The 23,165-nt window shown below is 40.0% G+C and overlaps 1 protein-coding gene across 1 annotated transcript; it reads right to left on the bottom strand.

Annotated features, from left to right (window-relative positions):
- Nucleotides 1-289: 289 nt before the first annotated feature.
- Nucleotides 290-16,212, bottom strand: LOC128741365 (DNA-binding protein P3A2). Its single transcript, XM_053837141.1, has 7 exons — nucleotides 16,105-16,212; nucleotides 14,517-14,858; nucleotides 14,024-14,449; nucleotides 13,840-13,968; nucleotides 12,912-13,040; nucleotides 2,169-2,307; nucleotides 290-2,107 (listed from the first exon to the last, which is right to left on the bottom strand). The coding sequence occupies exons 2-7, from the start codon at nucleotides 14,826-14,828 to the stop codon at nucleotides 1,305-1,307; spliced, it is 1,938 nt and encodes a 645-aa protein (XP_053693116.1). The 5' UTR covers nucleotides 14,829-14,858; nucleotides 16,105-16,212; the 3' UTR covers nucleotides 290-1,304.
- Nucleotides 16,213-23,165: the final 6,953 nt, after the last annotated feature.

Here is a 23,165-nt window from a genome sequence, read left to right as displayed (position 1 = left end):
AACAAGACTCTAAGTACGCGCAATTTGCTACCAACAATTCTACTCACAAGATCACACATCTGCAAAGAAAACAAGAAAAGGTTCAGTTAGCTTTTGTGGCCATACACTGCTTCCGGGGGAGGGAGCTAGTTCGTACGTACTCTCTTTGGTCAATGTGCTGTAAACAAATAACTGATTAAACTTACCAAACTAAATTAGGAACTAAATAAGAAATAAAAACACAAACTTTTTTTTTTCTAAAAAAAAGGATCCATGATTTATTCTTTTCATAAATAATTTGGTTGGCTGATGTACGGTTTGACAACTTATAAAATTAAACGACTAATAAACACTCGAATAAAAGAGATAGACAAAAATAAATAATGCAAACCACGCACACACATTCACTGATACGAACACATATACTAAGAGAAAAAAGAAATGGCACGAAACTCAAGTTGTGATGAACTATATAATAGAAAAGTAAGAACTAAACTTGATCTAAGCTAGGAAATACCGTACGCAATAATAAAACTTATCGTATTTTTTTTTAAGCTGGTGTAGAGATTGACTAAGTTGGGTTGTTTCTGTTTTTTTTGTTGTTCTTGACTACGGTAAATTGCTTTCACGTGTGCCTTTCGCAGCCAGTTCATCAGTTAAGTTGTTTTAAACATTGTTAAACATAATTTGGCCTCTCGTGCATTGTTTAATACTGGACCAAAAAGCTCCAAAAAAATTAAAAACATTAACAGACTGAATAGTTTCTAGTGTTAACAACGTTTGTTTTTCTCGTGACAAAACGAGAAAAGAAAGGCTTTGGTATTTGGTATCTGCTTCTTACCCGATGTTGTTTTTGTTTTATGTTTTGGGGGAGACAAACATTTGAAATTTGCAAAAAATTTAAGGTCAAAAAAATTTTTTTTTGGTTTCAAAAAAGTCGTGAAAATTTTGCGGGAAGCAGGAGTCTACACTGACTAGATTCATGCAGATCTAATGTATGGCAAATTTGCAGAATTGTTGAAAATAAGAGGAAAAAACTCTTCTGCAAAAAGTAGTTATTGCGTTCCCCCTCAGAATCTGCCTTCCTTCCGGGTCAGACCGCCCAAGAGGGGGAGTAAAAAAAAACAACTATAAACAAAATTTAAAGTATGGCCAAACTGAACCGAACGCATAAACCTCTCTACCGGAAACCTACGAAAAAACGGAAACTCAACAATACTCTCTGCTGAATGAAAGGTTTTCTGTCAAGAAGTCTGCGGTCGGGTCGGTCGGTAGTCATAGCAGCAATCAGCGTAGGCGGTTTGTTTGGTCTCTTAGATTTATAGCTAACAACTTTCGGAAGGATTTCTGGGTGACACCGTCGCCGACGGCGACAACGACGGAGCCGGAGACGAAACCGGCGTGGTCGGAGGTGATAAACTGATGACCGCCGCCGTCGGTTTCGGTTCCGTGTCGTCGGCTCCGCCGCCGACGCCACCGATCGGGGTCGTCGTCAGCTGAGCCTCCTCTTCGAGTTCTTGCTTGACTAGCTGGACCTGCTTTTCGATTGCGGCCGAAAGGTTTTCGCTCAACAGATCTTTGGCGCTGAGCATGCTACTGTTCAGCTGAATGACGATGCTTTGCGGCCCGAGGGGCCGCTGCTGATGACCGTCATTCACGTCTTTCGCGAGATTTATCTTAATCGTGTTGTTATTGGTGGAGTTGTTATTATTATTCGCTATCACACTTAGTTTCTTACTTTGGCTTGATGCTAGCAATTGGTTTAGAATTTGCTCTTCGGTAGCGTTTCTGGGATTAATTAAACTGGCACTATTGCTTTGTACACTTCGGGGCCTCTTGAGACTGTTCACATTAATGCTACTGTTCGGAAACTGGTGGTGGCTGTTGGCCAACTGATTACTACTGTTGCTGGCTGAAAGTGTCACGTTGTGTGTCGGTAGGGTCGCCCTAGCATTACTAAGATTCACCGTCGAACTTTGACTATGTACCTGCATCGGTGTTATGCACACGGTTCCGTCCCCGTTCGGCAGCTGCTGGATGTTGGCCACCATGGTCTGGTACATCTGGGCCGACACCGGTACGGTGATCATGCCGCTTACGTTCACCGGGAAGCCAGAGTAGGAATATTCTATAAGATGCATTCATTTCAGCTTTTTCCTAGTACTTAGTGAGTATTGTTTTCTACCTACCTTGACCGTCTTCACCAGTAATGATCAATTGGCCATCCTGGCCAAGGGTAGCCTCCGTTAGGTCTACGGACATACTTTCACCCTGTCCATCCGATATGGTCTGTATTGTGTGGACGCCGTTGTCACCCTGGGCTTGTAGCTGTAAAATGAAACGAATTTACTTGTTTTTTGTTTATAAAACGAATCTTGTTTCACAGATATTAATTTAAAGAAGTGACTCCAATAAAAGATACATATCCGAACATCTGTTTATTGATAGACGGGATCGAAGTAGTCTATGCGTGCAAACAGACGCCATGTTTTCCGCTGTCAGATATGTTTTCTAATACCTTAAAATAATTGACTTTTTCAACTGCATGTAAGTGCATTTAATTAAAACAAGATTTTTTAACTGAAATATAGAAATATATAATTGTTTGACGAAAACACCAACAAGTGATGAAAGGAAAGTTTAGTTTTTAAGCAGCATTAAGATTGGGGAATGCTGAAAAAGAAATACTGGTCCGTTTATCGATTTGTGTGATTATCAATACTAATTTTTCTTTATGATTTACAGATGGAGAACGGCTACTGGTTTTGGCGAGGCAGCCACCGAGGAGTACGAGGGCCGACCCGTTGGTCCCGCATTACGCTGCCATCCCGGCAGGATATTCCACCGCCGTCTGGCGTTGATTTGAATTACACGTACCAATAGATTCAATACTGGCTATTGGAAGTCGCACAGCAGCAAAACCATATGTTACAAAGTGTTAAGAGAATTGAACCAGCGCACTATGGGCAAAACGAGAATTCCCGGCCTTGATAATTGCGGTAAAAGTTAATTTACTGTCACACGTAGTCCAAACCAAGGATTGCCATTCTGCTAACTAGAGAAACAAAATTTTCTTCCATTAGGTACAGAAATCATACATCGCGATGTTGTCGCCGCCAAATTGGAAGTGCCAATGACTACGCCGAATCAGGACCTTGTCGTGGTGGCGGCGTACTTCCCTGGTGATAAGGACGACAACACCACCACACGGCGTGGGCCCCACGGCTGTAAATAACAGAGGTGAGTTATTCTTCTTTTTTTTGTTAGGGGGGACTACTTAGAGTACGAGTATTCAAGCAGGACTTAGAGTACCTACTTGAATAAGTATAACTGCTAACAATGTCAAAGCTGTGCAGCACTCTATAGCTGAGAATGGCAAAAGCTGACAGCTCTTTGATGAACCAAGTTTATAACACCATGAAGGCATAACATTTTTGATATTGATGCAAACTCTCTCAGAAGAGCACAATACAGCTATACCAGCTGAGCTGGACGTTGCAGCCAATGACCTACAGGGTAGGTTCGTTAATCTCACACGGACAGTCCCGTGCCGTGACGTGCATTCACTGGAATGAATCGCTCAGCAACCTTGGGCGGGAATCTAACCTTTTATTCAACAGGACTAAGATCATGTCCAACTGGAAGGGGCCTACAGGGCATCTCTCACCAAATACAACGCAGAGCAACGCAAGGCCAAAAGGAAGTCCAGAATCAAGTGTTACGAGAGCATTTAGCTTTATGTTGGGACGCATCCCGACAAGCTGGCGCAATGTCAGGGTGGTGTTCATACCTAAGGCAGGTAAAAAAGATAAAACCCTGCCAAAAACTTGCAGACCAATTAGCTTCACATCAACGCTTCTCAAGTAGATGGAAAAAAATATCCGTGATTTTCCCAGCCGACATGAGGCAATTCATTACCTAGTGACGCTGATTGCAAAATCGGTCCAATACCAAGAGACGGCACTTTGTGCTTTTCTTGACATTGAAGGCGCTTTCGACAACACGTGCTTTGCTTCAATTAATACGGCTACCCTTAACGCCCCTTGACCAGCCGACAACGAACTGGATTCAACCATTGACTGCTATCTAGCAGGGAAATCACAGCCTCATTGGGAGATACGTCGATTACGGTTTCTGCGATCAAAGGATGAAACCTACCTTTTTGGATGGAGCAATTTTTATAAAAGAAGCTCCTGGATATGAATCATATGCAGGTCTCCAGAAAAGTTTATAGAGTCTAAAACAATCCGCAAGTAGCAAGAATGCGGAACGAGAAAATCGACTCGGTTTTCCGTCACGTTGGACTCAATCCTTCAAACGCTGAAGCATGCTTGTATGTACGAGAGAAAGAAGGTAGATTCTATTACATTCTTCTATATGTGCGATGACATACTGTTGATTACACCAAGCCAGGAAGAGTGCAATAACACGATTTCGTACCTGGAGAAACATTTTGCTCAAGCGATTCTGGGAGATGCAAAATTTTTTCTGCCTGGGAATCCAAATCGAGCGCACAATGAAGCGAGTTGCGTTAAGCTAGGAAACCTACATCAAGAAGTGAACAAGTCGATTAAGTTTGGATGATGCGAAGCCTTCAAAAGGGCCAATGGAGCCAGGCTTTATCCGGCAGAAGAGGGAGAGTGATAAACTACTATCCAAGGACAAATACCAAAGTTTAATCGGGGGTCTACGGTATGTCGCAGACAATGCTTGATCGGACATAGCTATTTCCGTTTCAATTCTTCGAAGACAGATGAGTTGTCCAACAGCTGCGGATTGGAATGAAGCACCAATTGCATGGAAGTAGTCTTGTGTCTTATGCGGCGCTTTGCAGTACAGAAGCTGAATATATATCTCTTGCGGAAAGTGGCCAGAAGCTATTCTGAATATTATAAATATTGAAGTCAATTGGCAAGAAGGTGAAATCTCCGGTTATAATTGGAGAAGACAGCCAAAGTTGCATCAAGCAGCTGAAGCAAGATAATACTTGATCTAGCTTCTAGCAACGTGCAAAACATGTGGATATCCGATACCGTTTCATTAGGGACCTGTACCGAAATGGAACAATTCAAGTTGACTATAACCCTACAAATAAAATGATCGGTGACATCTTGACTAAGCTACTTTAATGCGTAAAGCTAGAATATTACCGGGTGAGCTTGGATTTCGCGTTGTAGAAAGAGCAACGGAAGTTGCAAGCAATGACATCATTGGCTATAGTTGATTGTTCTTTCAAATAAAATTGCTGTAATTACTGCTGCGTTACGCTGATCAACGTCGCCTACATGGTGCAGATTCTGTTACGTCGCTTTCTCCAATAGCAAGAGCTTTCTGCGGGCCCGCGCTACTACGGATCAAATTTTCACTCTCCGACAATTCCCCCAGAAATGTCGGAAGTAGAACGTGCCCACGCATTATATTTTCATGGATTTCAGGGCAGCATACGATACAGTCTAGCGCGAGTTTATGTGTTTATCCTGCTCAGTTTTCTACCCATCAATACAATTCATTCATGACTTGCAGTCCCAATGATTACTTGTCTAACCTGTCAGTCTTGCTATTGACTGATATTTTAGATCTTAAAGTTTAGTACTTTGAACTGCCTGCTTTTTGAAATCAACCAATCAACCATTTGCAGTTTTCCAGGTACAGATAGCTGCTATAATAGAATGCACAAACGTCTATCTTAAAAGGAAATACAGATATACTAATATCTGCTTCTACTATGACAGCCAGGCGGCACTTAAAGCTCTTAAAGCTTTTAAATGTTCGTCAAAAATTGTCTGGGACTGCATTTGCCTCTTAAGGTGAAATTAGTCGTCATCGATTCTGCCAATTTCAAAAGCAGTTTTTTTGTTTGAAACAAAAATTCTGTTCATGAAAATATATTTGAAATGTTCTGATTCGCAAGAAGAATGCAGTATTTACAATTTTACGAACAAAACTCCACTTTTGGGCCCAAAAACTGTTTCCAAAATTGGGCTCCCCGACGAAAAGTTGCTGACTGCTAATTTCCCGTTAAGGCAACTAAGACAGATAAACTTAATAAATTTGTACTGGGTTCCTGGTTATTGCGGTATAAAGAGGAATAGACTTGCGGATGAATTAGCCCGATGCGGCTCTAACTTTTCATTCACTGGTCCTGATCCATTTTGCGGAATTTCTAACTGAGTGCTGAAGAGTGAGCTGAAACAATGGGAAATACGAAAAGTCATGGCTGATTGGACAGCCGTACCATTTTAAAAATCAGAAAGCTTGTATTCCAGACACAACCGCGTAGTTAGCGTAGAACTACGTTAAGCGGGTTTTTGCGAAGAAACCTTGACTTGTCTCTCACACCATATTGACATATGTGTGGCGTAAAATAGCGTTAAGTAAATAATAGTACTAAATAATTGTATCGTATTATTGGTATGTATTTTGTGTAATTTGTGATGCCAAAAACAAATGATTTTACCAGTGCCAGAATCGAAGTACAGCCTGAATCCGTTAATTGGGTCACGACTGCACTTCAGCTGATTCGCTAATTGGGCCGACTGACAGTTGTTAGGAATTTTTAAACTCAAAAGTTCAATAGAATTTTGACATTCAAGTTGTAGCATGGCCCAACTAACGAACACCAAATTAACGAACCGTATCTCCCTCACGCGCCCAGCTATTAAAAAAATCCTCTCGTTAATATCAAATACTATTCACATATATATGTATTTGGATGATATCAAAAAATTGTTATGTTAAAATGGCTTGACTGTGCTACAGGTTGAAAAATCCAAATTTTCGCAAGTCGATAATAGTCCCTGCATGTGGAGCAAGGTGATCACAGAGAAAACGTATGGGATAATTTGACCTTGAAACTGTTCGGTAATTTTTACTAATTAGTGATTGAAAAAGAATCTATTTATATAAGAGGCTTATGTCTGTCGCCAAAACGAGGGGTATTTTCGTGGTAATAATCGCCCACATTAAGCAAAGACTCAAACCAATCATACCAGATTACAAACAAGACGAGCAAAAGTAATGTAGCCTCATAGAGTTACATAGCGTTAGTGTACTTCCTATTTGCTCTCAATGGATCATTGAGAAAGCTTAAAAATTTCACAGATGGCTCCAGCATAGACACGTTCTGTCAAACACTCTCAACGAACGTCTATGACCGACTGTCAAACTGCCTTGCAATCTGTTTGGTCCACCTAAAAAGACCGGTTCAGATTAACCGTTATCAACCGTCAACAACAACGGAACGGCAAGAAATTATGACGTGTAATCTGTATTAGCCGAAAAGTTTACTCTAAATATGCCACGTGGGGCTTTAGTGTCCATCTAGCGGTAAGCATGAGCAAAAGCTACCTACAATGATCCATTAGACGCGAGGCGACGCGCGCGGGTTACAACTATCTATTTATATAATCTATTTATATAAGAGGCTTATGTCTGTACCGAAAACCAGGTCTCTGACAGGACGTCACAAGAGGCTTATCGGTAACTAAAACCAGGTCCCGGACAGGACGTCATGCTTTCGTAGCAATGGGTTGTATTCTCTGTCGACCGCTGGACTGCTCGATTGCTGGTTAACTAAACTGCTCGACTGGACTGGTTGATTAGACTGCTCGATTTGATTGTTCGACTTGACTGCTCAACTGAACTGCTCGACTGAACTGTTCGATTCGACTTCTCGACTCAACTGCTTGATTGGACAGATCGACTTGACTGCTTGACTGAACAGCTCGATTGAACGGCTGGACTGGACTGTTCGATTCGACTGCTCGACTGGACTGCTATCTGCTCGACTAGACTGCTCGATTCGACGCTCGACTCAACTGCTCGATTCAACTGCTTGATTCCACTGCTCGATTGAACTACTCGACTCAACTACTCAATTGGACTATTCGAATCGGTTGCTCGACTCAACTACTCAACCTGATTGCTCGATTCAACTGCTCGACTAGACTACACGATTTGATTGCTCGACTCAACTGACAGCTTGATTCTACAGCTCGACAAGACTGCTCGGCTTAGCCACTCAACCCGACTGCTTGACTCAACTACTTAACTTAACTGTTTGATTCGACAGCTCGACTTAACTGCTCGATTCAACTGCTTGACTGGACTGCTCGATTAAACTGCTTGACTCAACTGTTCGACTTAACTGCTCGACTGAACCGCTTGACCCAACTGCTCGACTAGACTGCTCAACTCAACTACTCAACTCAACTACTCAACTCAGCTACTCGACTAGACTACTCGATTCAACTGCTCGATGAGACTACTCGACTTGACTGTTCGATTAAACTGCTTGACTGGACTGCTCGATTAAACTGCTTGACTCGACTGCTCGGTTCAACTGACCATCTCGACTGCTCGACTCAACTGCTCGGCTGAACTGCTTGACTGAATAGCTTGATTTAGCTGCTTGATTTGACTGCTCGACTTGACTGCCGTTCGACTGGACTACTTGACTTAACTTCTCGAATGAATTGCTCGACTCGACTGCTCGAATGAACTGCTCGACTCGACTACTCGAATGAACTGCTCGACTTGACTGCTCGAATGAACTGCTCGACTCAACTGTTTAACTTAACCGCTTGACCCGACTGCTTGACTAAATCATTCGATTCGATTGCTCTTCCGGACTGCTTGACTGAACAGCTTGCTTGAACTGCTCGACTAGATTGCTCGACTTGACTGTTCGACTCGACTGCTTGGCCCAACTGCTTGACTCGATTGCTTGTCGCGATATCATATGGTCGGTGTTAAATCAGACCGAACCAAGTCGTAAAATTTTAAAAAATAAGTTAATGATAGCAAACGATCAAGAATTTTCTAAGCAGCATTTTACTCTAATCAGACTACATAAATGATGCAAACAGCCAGAAGTTTTTATTCAGTTAAATAAAATCCAATACGACCATAAAAACTATTTGTTTCAGTTTCCGGCTAAGACTCTTTTAGGTACAACTTCTTAGAGCTATATTATGCAATGTAAGAACTGAATGTACAGTCTTCGGAATTCTGAACAGACATTTATATTTTCCGGAACGTACGATCCGGGCTCAACTAGTGTTATTATAAAATCACATAATTGCTACATCTTTTATGAATCGATCGGTATCTAAACCATGAAAATCCATTTATAATTGGCTGAGCTATTAGCGTTCAAAATCTTTCGTTCTTTCGTGACGCTGAGTTGAATCCATACTTTGGATTGACACCCTGCGGTAAGACGTAGTTCTACGTCAAAACGGAAGGAAAGTGAGAGCAAAAATCAGGAAAACGTTACAGCAAAGGAAAAGGAACGAAAAAAAAGAGTGGAAAAGAGAAAAAACGGAACAGAAAAGAAGTAAAACTCGAGGGATATTAAGACGAAAAATATCAATTCTAATTTCAAGTAAAACTTTCTGTCTAATTTCATGTTGTCCGGTATGAAGTAAAATTTCAAGTTCAATTTGGACTAATGTCCAAATTCAAGTCTAATTTAATTCCAATTTTATGTCAAATTTAAAGTTCTGTGGTTTCAAGTCCAATTTCAAGTAGAATTTAAATTCCAATAAAGCCTAATTTTAGATGTAACTCCAAAATTTTAGATGTAACTCGAATTTCATGTCTAATTCTTAGTAAAATTTCCAGTCTAAATTACTATAAATTTAAGTGCAATTTCAAATCTAATTTACAGTTCAATACGAAGCGAAGCTTCAAGCCCAAATTAGTCCAAATTCAAGTACCCTTTGTCAAGTCAGATTACAAGTCCAATTTCAACTTCAATTTATGTTCCATTTCCAAGTATAATTTCCAGTCCCAATGACAATTTTGCCACCCGAAAGTCCGTAGTTTTCAGCCTAAACGGCCGGTATTTTTGTGATAATATGTTTACTACCACAGGATTAGACATCAACATCGATAGTGTCCGAAGAATGTGCTGTAATGAAGGGATACATAGGACTGTAGCAGTTACGTGTTACGTGTCTGGGTGGGTTACGTAATATTAAGACGGACCCTACAAATCGCGTGTGTGAAAGGGGCTTCCAGTAAGGTGTGGCAATGCGTAGTAATCAGATTACTTTTAAAATCAGTTACGTTTTAGTTGCGTAATCAACGGTAATCAATACAATAATCAATGCTAATATTAACCCTCTAACGGGAAACATCGTAAAAATAATGCGATCAAGTAAATGGTATGTTGATTTTCTTGGAAAAATACTTATCTGGAGGACCGCCAGGTATGAAATGGTCCAATTTACCTTTCTTCGTTTTTCATGCCTAACGCTATGCCGAAGTATTTTTTCATTTCAAATATATCACAAAATTGAAAAAAGCATGTAAATTATTCATAACAAAAATTTGAGGTCCAACATTTTATTCTAGATGTCCTTTTTCTTTAAAAGTAAAAAAGGGAATATTCGCACATCGCATGGTTTTTTTTGCGGAATTTTTCAGAATTCTCGTTTTTAACAGATGATAACTTTTGAACGCATGGTCAAAATGTAGCGATATTAAGGTGAAGGTCGTCAGAGTTCAGTTGCTTTTTTACTGATTTCAGTACTTGTTGCCACCATCGTTTTGTTGAGAATGGAGTTGCTAGTAGTAGGCAATAATCTATGAACTATGAACAATTGCGAAACGTAAAATCGCGTATCTATTTTTGCTGTTGAACTAGGTCCGACAGTAATTCGATCACATAAAATTTTGTTTACGGGGAATTTTATTATCAGTGAATTTTATAAGTATGTCATCGTCACTCTATCTACGACCTTTAATTTAGTAGCGAAAATAATTAGTTAATTTCATGTTCAAATGTTTACGTTGCATTGCCATGCAGACTGCCATAAATGGACTCTGACGACCTTGTCGTTAATATCAAAATGTCAGGAAATCTGTTCTGAACATATATTTTATATTGTCAATTCAAGACAACTTTCATATGTGGCTCGTTAGAGGGTTAGAGGGTTAAAAAATCATTGGTAATCATTCATTTTAGTAAGAAAAGAGAATAATGAACAACCTGCAAATTACTGTAATATGCAGTCGCCATACGTAAATAAATAATTAAGCTTTTTTACGATAGCCCGTTGTTTTCTGAGTGCAGCAGTAAGCATTTTTACACATTTAATTTTTTTCTTTCCAGATGTGCAATCCGCTTTGAGTGCGTTGAATTTTGACGTAGGACTACGTCTTACGGCAAGTTTTGAGATAGGGTGTCATTCCAAAAAATCGAAAAATGCGAGCGTCACGAAAAATGAAAGGTTTTGAGCGCTAATAGCTCAGCGGTTTTCCGATCGATTTTCAATATTCTTACACCAATTGATCGAAAATTCTTCTAAGAATTGACCCAAATGAAGAAAAGTATGGATTCTTGATGTTGAACTATTGAAAAATTGAAAATGATGAACCTATGTTTTACCAGAATTCTTGCTTCGTGATTGGTTGGAAGATTCTTTAGGATAATCTAAACCTATACTAATTTGATATCTGTGCTTGGGAAGTAAGCCTAAACAAGTGACAAAGTTCCCTCATTTCAACAAGATTTCTTAACACCGCGGTTCAACCTAGACCATTTTGATGTCCTTGCTTGGGAAGTACGCCAGAGAGAGTAACAAAGCCCCCTCGTGCCAACAGATTTCGTACGAACGCGATTAAACCTAGTCCGACTTGATGTCTGTGTTAGGGAAGTTTGCCAGAAAAAATGACACAAGTTCGTTGTCCCAACAGATAGCAAATTCTTTACAGCGAGACGATTAAACCTCGGAGAACTTTATGTCTGTGCTGGAAAAATGTGCTACAGCTGTACTGTTCGGTTATAATACGACTTTGTATGAATACGCATGCTTGCCGTTTCATTATAAGTGTAGTGAAAAGATGTGCTGTTGATAAAATAGGATTGAATTGGTAAAATCCCTTCAACGTGGGAAACCATGGATAATAAAAACAATCTTTAATTTCAGTAAGGTAGCAGGAAAGCAATAGTTTGTGTTCTTGATCTTGTTAAATTGTTTTCAAATGCACAATCTTTTGAGAATTGAACGTATGCAATGTTACTACTTTGATAAATGTTACATACAACGCATGTAGCATGTTTATATGTTGCATATAGCATGTATACATGAAGAATCGAATGATTACAAGCATGAATACATGCCACTATCACTACAAAGAGACTTACGTAGTCCTGCGTCACCTATATATGTGGTCGTGTCTTGTACACAACCCCTCTGATTTTTTTTTTTGGATTTTCAAGAAGCTGCAAATATTATTAAAAATATGTGGCATTCCTTCCTGGTTTGCTTTCCGTTTCACCATTTCACATTCAAATTTAAGTCAGCGGGCGGAAGAAAATTCGCTCTTCCTGTTCTGTTCATTATTTCTTTTGTTCGGTAAGTAATGTACTTCGACATTCAGTAAAATCGAGTAGCTTTTCAATTTTCCGGTTTTCAAGAGGAACGATAAATCAGTGTTGATTTTTGTTTTATGATTTTAGATGCAAAACGGATACTGGTTTTGGAGATCTAGCCGCCGATTTCGAGGGTCGGATTGCGCGCCGTCATTCCGACAGGATGTACCACCTGGTATTGATTTGAATTACACGTAAGTACCAACAGATTTCAATATTGGCTATTTAAAATCGGATAGCAAGCAATTTGCAACAAAACCATATTTAACAAAGTGTAAAGAGAATTGAAGTATCGCTGGAACAGCTGGTACCCAGCTAGTCTGCAAACGTGGCAGTGTTTTGACATACGACTACGTCTTACCGCAGGGTGTTTTTCAATGAATTTGATGTCCTGAACGTAAAATGTGCAACCACTCCTTACGTTCGACAGTCTCGTGCAAAACCGTGGCTGGCGGAATATGACATTTCCCCTAACAGTGTGTGCATTTTTTGCGACACCACCAGAGTAACGTGCAATAAGTGATAAGAGCAGTAATGATAAAGCACTCACCGTTGCGATTCCTTGTACTTGTGCGGTAGTTCCATCTGGAAGTGTGATGATTGGATTGTTGGGATCGACCTGGATGATGGACACGGTGCCGTCGGCGTTCTGAATGGTTTGCAGCACGGTATGCGTGTACTGTAAAAGCAGACAAAGGTATAGTTTAAGTCACACCAAGTCACTTGAAACGGGGGACAATTCAAAATCTCTTTCAAATCATGCTAAAAACAAAATGGTAAACTTTCAAAATTCAAATATTTTTATGAAAACCAAAAAAAAAGGCATTAAACGAAGTGATTAAAATAAAATCAAAACCTAAAAGAAAAACCAAACAAAACACTCAACTATAAAAAATAGCAAGTAAACCGACGGAACGCAAAGAAGAAGGATCACAACATCAATAGTCTGTAGCAAAAGGGATTAGTACGAACATCCACATCGCTTAGCGCCATCGAGTCGAGGCAAACCTGCGCATTCAGGGTCTGCGTCGGGGACGCTTGCGTTTGAATCTGGATCGTCCCATCGGAGACCTCCTTGATGATCTGGTGCGTCTGCTGCGACTGGCTGACGTTGCCTGCGCCGCCCGTGGTGGTGGTGGTGATCGTCCCGTTCGGCTGGTGCTGAATGATGATCTGCTGCTGCTGCTGTTGCGGCTGGTGCTGCTGCTGTTGCTGCGCTTGACCGTTACTGCTGCCTGCGCTGCTGCCGCTGGCGAGCACATTGCCACCTCCGGTGGTCGTTGTGATAACGTTTGTGTTTTGAATCTTTATTTGCTCAACCTGTGTTGTGCAAAGCACCATTCACCGCGAAGGTTTGAGTTGTAAAATAAGTTCCCAGTTTAGTTAGAATGCCATTACCGGAATGAGGGTGGAAGTGGGTTAGTATTAGGGAAAGAATATGACGGGGAACAGGAGTTTAGGTAATTACAGGTACTTACGCTTGAGTTAGCAGTTGCAATGGCGTTAGCCTTTTCATCCTCTTCACTGAATGCTGGCAGCAGGTCTTCCCGGCCGTGGTATTTGTAGCAGTTGATGACGATTTTCCGCAAAGCGTGAGTCCAGCTTATCTGTAATTTTTGTCATTGCAAAAGTAGGCTTTGACTTTTGAATTAGTCAACTTACCTTCTGTTTTTCTTCCTCTGTTCTGGCATCCATGCGCACGTTGGCCCACGGCAATTCCTTTGGCCACCAGGCGGGACGTGTCGAGTCCCGTCCCCAGCCGGGCTTGCCCCGTCCGGTGGAATATTTCAACATTAGTGGGATGAATGCTCGCAGCTGTGCCTGGGTCATCTTTTCCACCGGCGTCGGAATACCGTCGATGATTAGCGGAGGAAGCTCGAACAGCGATGGATCGTCCTGGACGCGGGGAGGGGCCTGTGCTGCCAGGGCTTCATCCAGCTTGTCCATCACGTTGGAGCGAAGATTTTTCAGCACATCCTCGAGCGGTTTGGCTCCGAAAACTTTGAATATGTTGTTGGGCTTGCCGGGAGTCGCCACCAGAACGACGGCTTGCTGACCAACGCGGGTGGCGTACTCGAAGATGGTTTGCTGTTCGAACATAGGGATAGGAAATGCTGTAGGTTTTAATCTTGAATTTCTAGTGTAAGTTACTGACCCTCAATTTTCGCAATAATCGGTTTTGCTGCCGTTTCCGGATCGATGGATTTGTCTCGAACGAATGTGGACGTTTCTTTTTCTTGGACGATGTGATGGCTGCAGCGGCTGCCACTCCGACGACGCCAGCAGCCACTAGCTGTGCGGTGACTTCGTTTTCCATGGCCACATTCAGCAGGTTGGTTCCATCGTCGTACGCACTGCCCGGACTACTCGGATCCCCGTCATCGTCATCATCCGACGCTCCGGTGATGTTATCGTCCTCGATTAGATCCATCTCCTCCACCGAGTTCATGATGCTTATGCTGGCCATCGTAACTGCGTGTGCTCTTCACGGATTGCTCTGTATGGAATAAAGGGTGTACAACAGTGCGTGAGTCACGCTGCGTAGCACAATTAATATGCGCAACTTATGTTACCCCTGTGAACGCAGGGACACGCAAACAGGATTTACTCGTAGGAAAACATTAGGGGAAAACTCGGCACTGGTAATAGCATAGTTCTAGTGCTTACCACCAGGACGGTGGCTTCCCCCTTTGTTATCAAAAGCGAACACACGCCAGCCAGCTTGGCCAGAGACAGAGGCAGCATGGCACACTAGATTAATGTTTTATGTTTTGCTCGGCTGCTACGATACGAAAGAGCGAGCTGCCAAGTGCCTGGCTCTTTAAATTTTAACCTGTCTCTTTTGTGCAACCATTCAGCTGCTCTGCTCCTTATGCCATACACGTTTAAATACCACACACGTTCATCCGCACTACTTCCACTACATGTCTCCTGCCTTCTTGGTAGTGGGAAGCAAATGGCATGCGACCCTACCATATTTCTTAGATTTCACGGATCACTGGTCTGCCTACAATTTCGGTAATCATTTGAACACTCGAAAAAGCAGATTTTCCTTCGGAAAATCATCAAAAATCCGAAACATTTGTCCTATAATCCTAGAATTCTAGCAAATTTTTGGTACACTAACACACATACACGTTCGGTTGACAGCAAAGAGCTGTCGATTGAGGAAAAAAGCAAAGTAAAAAACCTTCCATCTTGGCCATTCACAATCTAAATTCGAAAAAATCTCACTTCGAACACCGAGTTCCCGGCCTGGCGGCCTTGGTTTTGTCCATTTCCGATCGCACACTTGCACTCTCTGATAGGCGATCCCGCAGGACAATATGTTCGCGAAGCGAACCACCCAACGAGGGTCGCCTTTTCCCCCCATCAGTTGGGTTGGAAAATTTTCACGCTGCCCATTTGTGGCCATTGCTGGCGGAACCGATCGCGGAGGAAAAAATATCGGGAAAAAACCGGGTGGCACGCGGAACCAAAACACACGCGATTGTTTACAAACTCGACGCGACGACGGACACGTAATATTACGGAGTCGACGGAGCGCGCGGCCGTCGTGAGCGATTGAGCGCATTATCAGAAAAATGTTCCGAGTTTGCCCTTTTCCTGCAAAACACAACATTATTCCTGAGCAAGCCCAGTTAAATTTTCGCGTTACGCACCTGCGTGAAGTTTACAAAAATAGAAACCAGTCGCTAGTGGGGCACGGTGACAACAATTCGCCGTTTTTCGCTAGTACTTACCGTTTCTTGCACAATTTCACCGTAAATTAGGCTTTTTGCCGTAAAGACTAAAATTTTCACCTCCCGAGCAGTCTTTGCGATGGCCGACGCCAGTATCGATTTTTTTGCGAGAGGTTCATTCGTGTACGCGGAGGGTTTGTGAAAGTGAACGAGGAGACGACCGGGACGGACGTACACTACATACACAGGAGTGTGTTGAAAGTGTCGCCCGCGGGTGGGTAAATGGTGCAGTCGTTCCGTGACGTCACATGGTTCATACGACAGTCGAATCGAACAGTTCTAGTTGCTTTAGCAACTAGTGTAACAGTGAAACATCATTTTAGAAGCATTTTCTAAATGAAAAGAACAAAACCGCTGCAAAATTATTTGCCGAAATAGGACTTTATTCAGGAACAACATTTGTGACGTCATACAATCTACCACATAAGGGAGAATTTTCTACTTGACATACCTTGCTGCTTGCCCTAAAAGTATCAATGGCGTGGGGCCCGTTCACGGTGCTTTCCTGATAAATCAATGCTGCTCCGTGACTGTATGCGTAACGGCTAGCCGTGTTGATGTTCATTCATGCCATATTCTAGGTAGCGGTTCATTCGCCATGGCACATACATTATTTTGGAACGTAAAATGTCAACCATGTTGAAAGGATAACGGTACCTGTAGTAAGAGTTGTGAGCGAACGGAATCGATTCAGGATTTTGATTTGTTACTGTAAGCGGAGAAGAAGGATATTCCACTGGAGATATATTCGCTGTATTTAAAGAAAAGGAAATTGGACACTATTTATTTATTGCTATGAATGTTTCTTATGAGACGTGTCTAATTAGCCTTCGTTCTAGATCAGCGGCATTGAAGCACGACTTCTTCAATTTTCCTATTAGAATTTAAGGTTTCGGTAGACTGCAGTCAACTTATCCTTCCAGATTATCCTTCATCACGCTTATCTTGGATCTTGGAGATGATAAATAAAAGTACTAGGCTGAATTGAGGACTGAGTTCTATAAATTTGATTGAAGCATTTTTATTAAAAGTATTTTTTCCTTCTTTTAGAATCGCTATCCGAATATACTAACGATCACCGCTTAATAAAAAGAGGATCCGTTCACACAATTTTTAAAGTTGGGTTTTGATTAACTTTCGCAATATGTATTCTAATTTTACCTTTGGGTTTTAGATTTCGGTATGAAAATAGGGATATTTTTGTTTTAATACCATTCATATAGTTTCAAGTTGAAAATATAATTCTTTAAATGCCATTGAAAAATCATATTTTATATGTTCTACCATAATACATAGGGACAGGTTTTAAATTAAATGACGTAAATTACATATTACAGGCGCGTATTATGCATAAGGATTGGAGGCAATTTATGCCAGACATTAGAATCGAGCCTTCGAAAAGCCGACGACGTTCAATTCACGATAAAATTATCTTATTTTTCTTCATGGATTTCCACTGATATTTCTGAAAAATATATGTCAAAATGCCTAAAATCTCTTACTGCTTGCATACTTGTGGACTAAAGATGTTTGAAAAATTGCTTTGCATAAAAATCAATGGTTTTTACGCCCTTCTGTTTTCTTCGAAAAACTGATCATTTAAGAAAGCCGGTTCGGTATAAGTGATGTTCTTTCTTCTCAATCTCTTTTTTTGTTGCAAAATCTTGATTTCCTTTAAGAATTTGACTGAACCAAGCAAAGTATTTTGCTGTCCGGTATTGAGGGGGGACTCGGTGTCCGGTACTTGGTGATGGGAATTATTGAGTACAATTTATATTTTTTAACGAATTGAATATTTTTGTGGAAAAATGAACTACGGAGCTTGGAAAATATTCAATGAAAGATATTTTAAACATGAAAAATGAAATTTTATGCGACCGAATAATACTGTAATGCTGATCCGAAAATCAGCCGAAGCATAACGATTCGATCGGCGGTAGATACAAACAAACAAATCTCTGTTTTCATGAATGATTCTGACCTATAAAATCACACAGGCTGATTTTTTGTCCTTTTTGTGGTTCAGATTTAATTTTCCCTTGAAATGGAATTGAGATTGGTTCTAACTTTTCTTTGTCATGTTGGATATTCAATCTGGATAATACCGCAGATGCTCCGACCGATTATAGTCAAAGGTTGATCGAATATCCCTTTGAATTCGTACGTTGGTATTATTTATATACGCTCTTTTACTGCACACAACGTTTGTTCTCAATTCACACTAGGGGAAAAGTTGGTTTCGAACTTCTCCGAATGTCTTTTTTTTGCAATAAACCAATTGTGGCACGCGTGATGTGCATGTTGTACCGTCTTGTTGAAACTACAACTTCTTCACTCCATTGAAGGGAGTCAATTGAGATACATACAGTGGATTGAAACAGTTCTAATTGTTGAGAAGAATGCCGAATGAACTCATTTGAATCTCCCTTCACACTACGCTCTAGAGTAAGAATAGTTTCTTCGGTACGCACTCTTATACGACATCTTTGGCGATTCGTGCTATCCTGTAAGGACTGTATCCAAAAGTTTTTAGCAACATCTATTTGTGAATAAAAATGAAATACGATTATTATTTCAATTTTTGTTTTCGGTTTATTGAAGATCAGTACGACTTGGAACAATAACATGGCTTACATTAGTCAAAATATTAGGTTCTAAAGCATGAGCTCACTTTTGATGAAACTCTTCCCAGCAAATTCTGCACACTAGCTTTTGTGCATTTCCTGGATGCTGCTGTTCAGTTTTTCTTGAATTCCTCCATGTTTTGGGAAACTTCTCCTTCCCTCCTGAAGATCTTCTTCAAAATCGACCAGTAACGTTCAATTGGTCAGAGCTTTTTCTCGACGAATTGGATATTATTGTCTGAAAGGCACTGTAGTACAGGCTTAGCGCAATGTACAGATGCCAAATTCGGCCAAAAAAGAGGGGGAGAGACTGCTACTGTTTCTAGAGGGGCCACAATATTTTTTACAATTAGTCATCTTTGTAAATTTGAGCATTTATTGCACACTTTGTGAAGAAAATACGCATCGCAGACCACAAGTACAAAAAGCATGCCATACTAAAACCTTCTGTCCAAACTTTTCCAGCGTAATCGTACTGTCGGTATCGTCCACCAGCTCGTCCGCTGATTTCGTGTAGAATTTTGGCCCTGGAAGCGCTTTTGAATCCTGTTTGACGTAAGTTTCGTCGTCCATATAGATGCACTTGTTGCCGTTGTCTATTATCCGTTTATAGTTACCGTGCTCTTATTTAGGCTCAAGATTGTTACTCTCCGGATTTCTTAGAAACCTTATAATTCTTGTATGTTTTTACGGAGTTCCTGACGTTGATTCGCTGAATTATCGCAATGCTTCTTTTAAGTATTTTAGCCAAATAAGACGTTGTTACCAGTCGGTGTCGTTTAATACGAGTTATTACTTCAGAATCTACCGGGGGCTAACTGGAACCAGGTTTTCTTTCGGACCAAGGCAGATCCTTCAAGGATAACTCTTCTTTATTTATCGATGATATTTTTACGCTTGTGTGGTGCACTTTAAACCGTTTTGCGATTTGGTTGATAAAAAACACCGTTTTCAGTGCACCAAGCGTGCAGAATTTTTTTTCTGATTTCAAGATCAATCCGAGGCATAATAATATGTTTTCGAAAAAATGCCGAGGATTTACCCCATGGAAATAAGCACTAGCTTCAGCAATGAATAAAAGTGGTGCACAAACGATTCACGGTTGATTGCTCCGATGCGGACGATTGAAAAATGTACGAAAATTTTCTTGAACTATGGTTTTTGTAAAAAATTTGCAAAAACGATAAGCAAATATTTGCGTGCGTACCGTGAACGTACCATATTCTGCGCAGTTAAGACATTTTTATGATTCTTCCGCTATTATAAGTATTCTAGAGTTAAATTAATAACGTTCCCAGTAAACATTTTCATATGCATATCATAGTAACAAATGAGTTATATGTACCTATATATACCCTGAAAAATCGTATCTAATGCACAAAACTAGCATATGCGTACTAATTTGGAGGCCATATACGTACTAAAAAATATACATTACCAATTCAACTTAATAAGTCTTTGTATGCGATAAGGTCTGACTCAAAGCGATTAGTTTTATAATTCTATACAATTCTGTACTGAAAGTCGTAGGTCAATCACTTGCTATCGTTAAATACGACAGGATATAAACTTGTATGCATTTCATTACGCTATATTTACGATACTGAATTTATTAAAAGTCAATAACGATAATTTTCGTACATTGATATACGAGTTTGTGTTTGCTGGGTTGATAGCAGCAACGTGTAGTGCTACGGTCTATAATATCTGGTAAAAACATAGGAATTAAAAGTCGACCAACAATTGAGTATATCTTTCGTTGTATAAACTTACTCACGGTGCCTAATTCTGCGCAGTTTCTTGCCCATGTTCCTAATTGCGCGCATGTTTGTTCCTAATTCTGCGCACCCAAAACGTAACAATAAACACTCATACCATGTTGTTTATGTCTTTATAAGCAGAAACCACATAAAAAACTGGTGGCACAGGAATATTGTTATGATTTTGATTGGCTTATTTTAAATATTTTATTGTCGATAACGTGCAGGGCGAGTTGATTCTGGTTTTCTGCATACTGAACATTACACTTTAGACTAATGCTAAAAATTGAGTTTTCATATAGAAACCGCTTCCCCACTCCCTGACAGCTCCATGAAGTTTGACATTCAAAAAAAAATCAGAAGACTTGGTTCCATGAATGGGCGTTTGTAGGTTCGGACCCCGAGCCGCAACACAGGTTTCCAATCAATACAAGCTAAAGGTTCTACTTGAATTTCTATGCCTCTATACCTCAGGCATTTGGGTGACGCTGCGTATTCTTTCGCGATTTCTTTATAGGATACATTACTGCGCAGAATTTGGAACATGAATAAAATATTGGTGCCTAAATCTGCGCACAACTGCATCGCATTTTTTCAACGAAAGCAAGGCATATAATCACTCTTTGTCTAAAACATGACTAATTATTCTTTCTAATTATGCTGGGTAATGTGATCATTGCAAAGAATTTCAATCATAAATTTGTTACTTTTCTAGAATGACAGTCTTAGCGTTGGCGCTAACGACGTTGTTTTCTGACATATAAAATACTTTCAGTTTCACTTTAATTTATTTCGCTGTCAAATATTATGGCCCTTTTGTGAATAATGGCGTAATATTCAGCAGAGATTTATAAAAAAATAACACAATGGCCATAGTTATGCACAATGTTGAAAAATATATTTATAAAGAGAAATGAGCAGAATTAGGAGCTGTGCAGAATTAGCAGCGGTCACGGTACCCCGAAAATCCACATCTCTTTCAACGTGCCATCAGCAGGAAGTTGGGAACGGTACAATCAACGATAAGTCGTGTATTAAGTCGGTGCAAGAAGCAATTGACTATCAATCAGAAAGAAAACGGTTGCCAAAAAAGGATCTCCGTATAGTGTAAAGAATCACAAGCTCACAAGATCATAGGCTTTCAAGAGGAATCCAAACATTTCTGTTTGAGATGTGGCGAAAAAATTGATTTTAGGCAAATCTTTCGTACAAGATGGAAAAAACCTGTAAGTTTTATGTAGAATTAGACTTGAATTCTGATTGAAAATAGAATTTAAACTTTTTCTTTAAAATTTGAATTGAATCAGACTTGAAATCAGAGTTTAAATTTCACTTTAAATTGAACCTTAAATTGGAATTATATTAGACTTAAAATTAGATACGCAATTCATCTTGAAATTGAACTTGATATAGGGCATTAAATTAAACTTGAATTTGGACTAATTCGAACTTAAAGTTTCAGTTCAAACCACACATGGATACGAAATTAGACACGAAGTTTTACTTAAAATTAGAGTTTGCATTTTTCGTCTTATTCTCTCACACGTTTTATCTTTTTTGTGTTCCGTTTTTTTCTCCTGTCCAGTCCGTTTTTCCATTTTTGTTTAGTTTTTTGTGTTTTTCTGTACCAATTTGTTGGTTTTTGCTCTCACTTTTCTACCATTTTTATTTCCTGTCATTCATGCTTCTTACTTTCGTTGTACCCTCTTTTAGTCTGTTATCCTTGTTTTCTCCTGTAACGTCTTTCTCCTTTCATATCCCATTTGACCTCTACTTTTCGTTTTAGTTAATCTTGTTTTCTGTTGCGTATTTCCTTTCTTGCATTGTTTTCGCTCTCGCTTTTCGTTTCCCGCAGCCAGCTGCTGTTTCTTTTTCCGTTACTTTTTTATTTTATTTCCTGTTCTGTCTTTTGCTCTTTACTCGAGTACTGACGTTCATCTGCTCCGAGTTTCGTTTTTTGTGTTTCCTCGTTTTCAGACCCCGCTTTACCTGTCTCGTTTTTTTATTTTCTATTCCGCTTTGAATTTTTTTCTTTCTTTCGGCTTAGGTTTACATTTTTTTGCTTTTTAACTATTTTTCGTTCCGTTTGTTCTGTTCTTTCTATTACTATGTCCTACTCTTCTGTCTGTTCTGTTATACTTCTTGTTTTTCTTTCCTGTTTGATTGCTTTTGTCCATTTTTTTTTCTCTCACTTTTTACTTTTGCTGTACCGTTTTCCATTTTCCTGCTGCCGTATTTTCTCCTCTTCTATCCCGACTCTTCTCATTTTTGTCTCGTTTTCTTCTTGTTTTTCGTTCGTTTTTCGCTTCATATCTTGGGGTTATGTTCTTTTTCTTCGTGTACTTAAAGGTTTTTCCTCTTCTTTTATTTTTCACGTTATTCCTTTCGGTTTTCTTTTTTGCATGTCACTTTTTTTTTATCTTTTTTTCTCTCGCGTTTTTCTTTTTCTATCCCGTTTGCCCAGTTTCTGTCACGTTTTCTTTCGTGGCCCTTTCTATTTTTTCTCCTTCCGTCTCATTTTTTCTTCTTTTCCTAGAGAGCAACGAGAGACGGACCGCTCTCATAACAAATTGTTCGCTCTATGTTGTTTGGTTCATGAGATAGGAATTTTTGCATTAGACAAATATTCAGGAAAACCGAGTTTTCAGCCGCAACTCAGGAACAACAAAAAATGTGC

This window comes from Sabethes cyaneus, chromosome 3, assembly GCF_943734655.1.
Source record: "Sabethes cyaneus chromosome 3, idSabCyanKW18_F2, whole genome shotgun sequence".
In the NCBI taxonomy this organism is placed as follows: domain Eukaryota; kingdom Metazoa; phylum Arthropoda; class Insecta; order Diptera; family Culicidae; genus Sabethes; species Sabethes cyaneus.
This window is presented reverse-complemented; position numbering and strand designations above follow the sequence as displayed.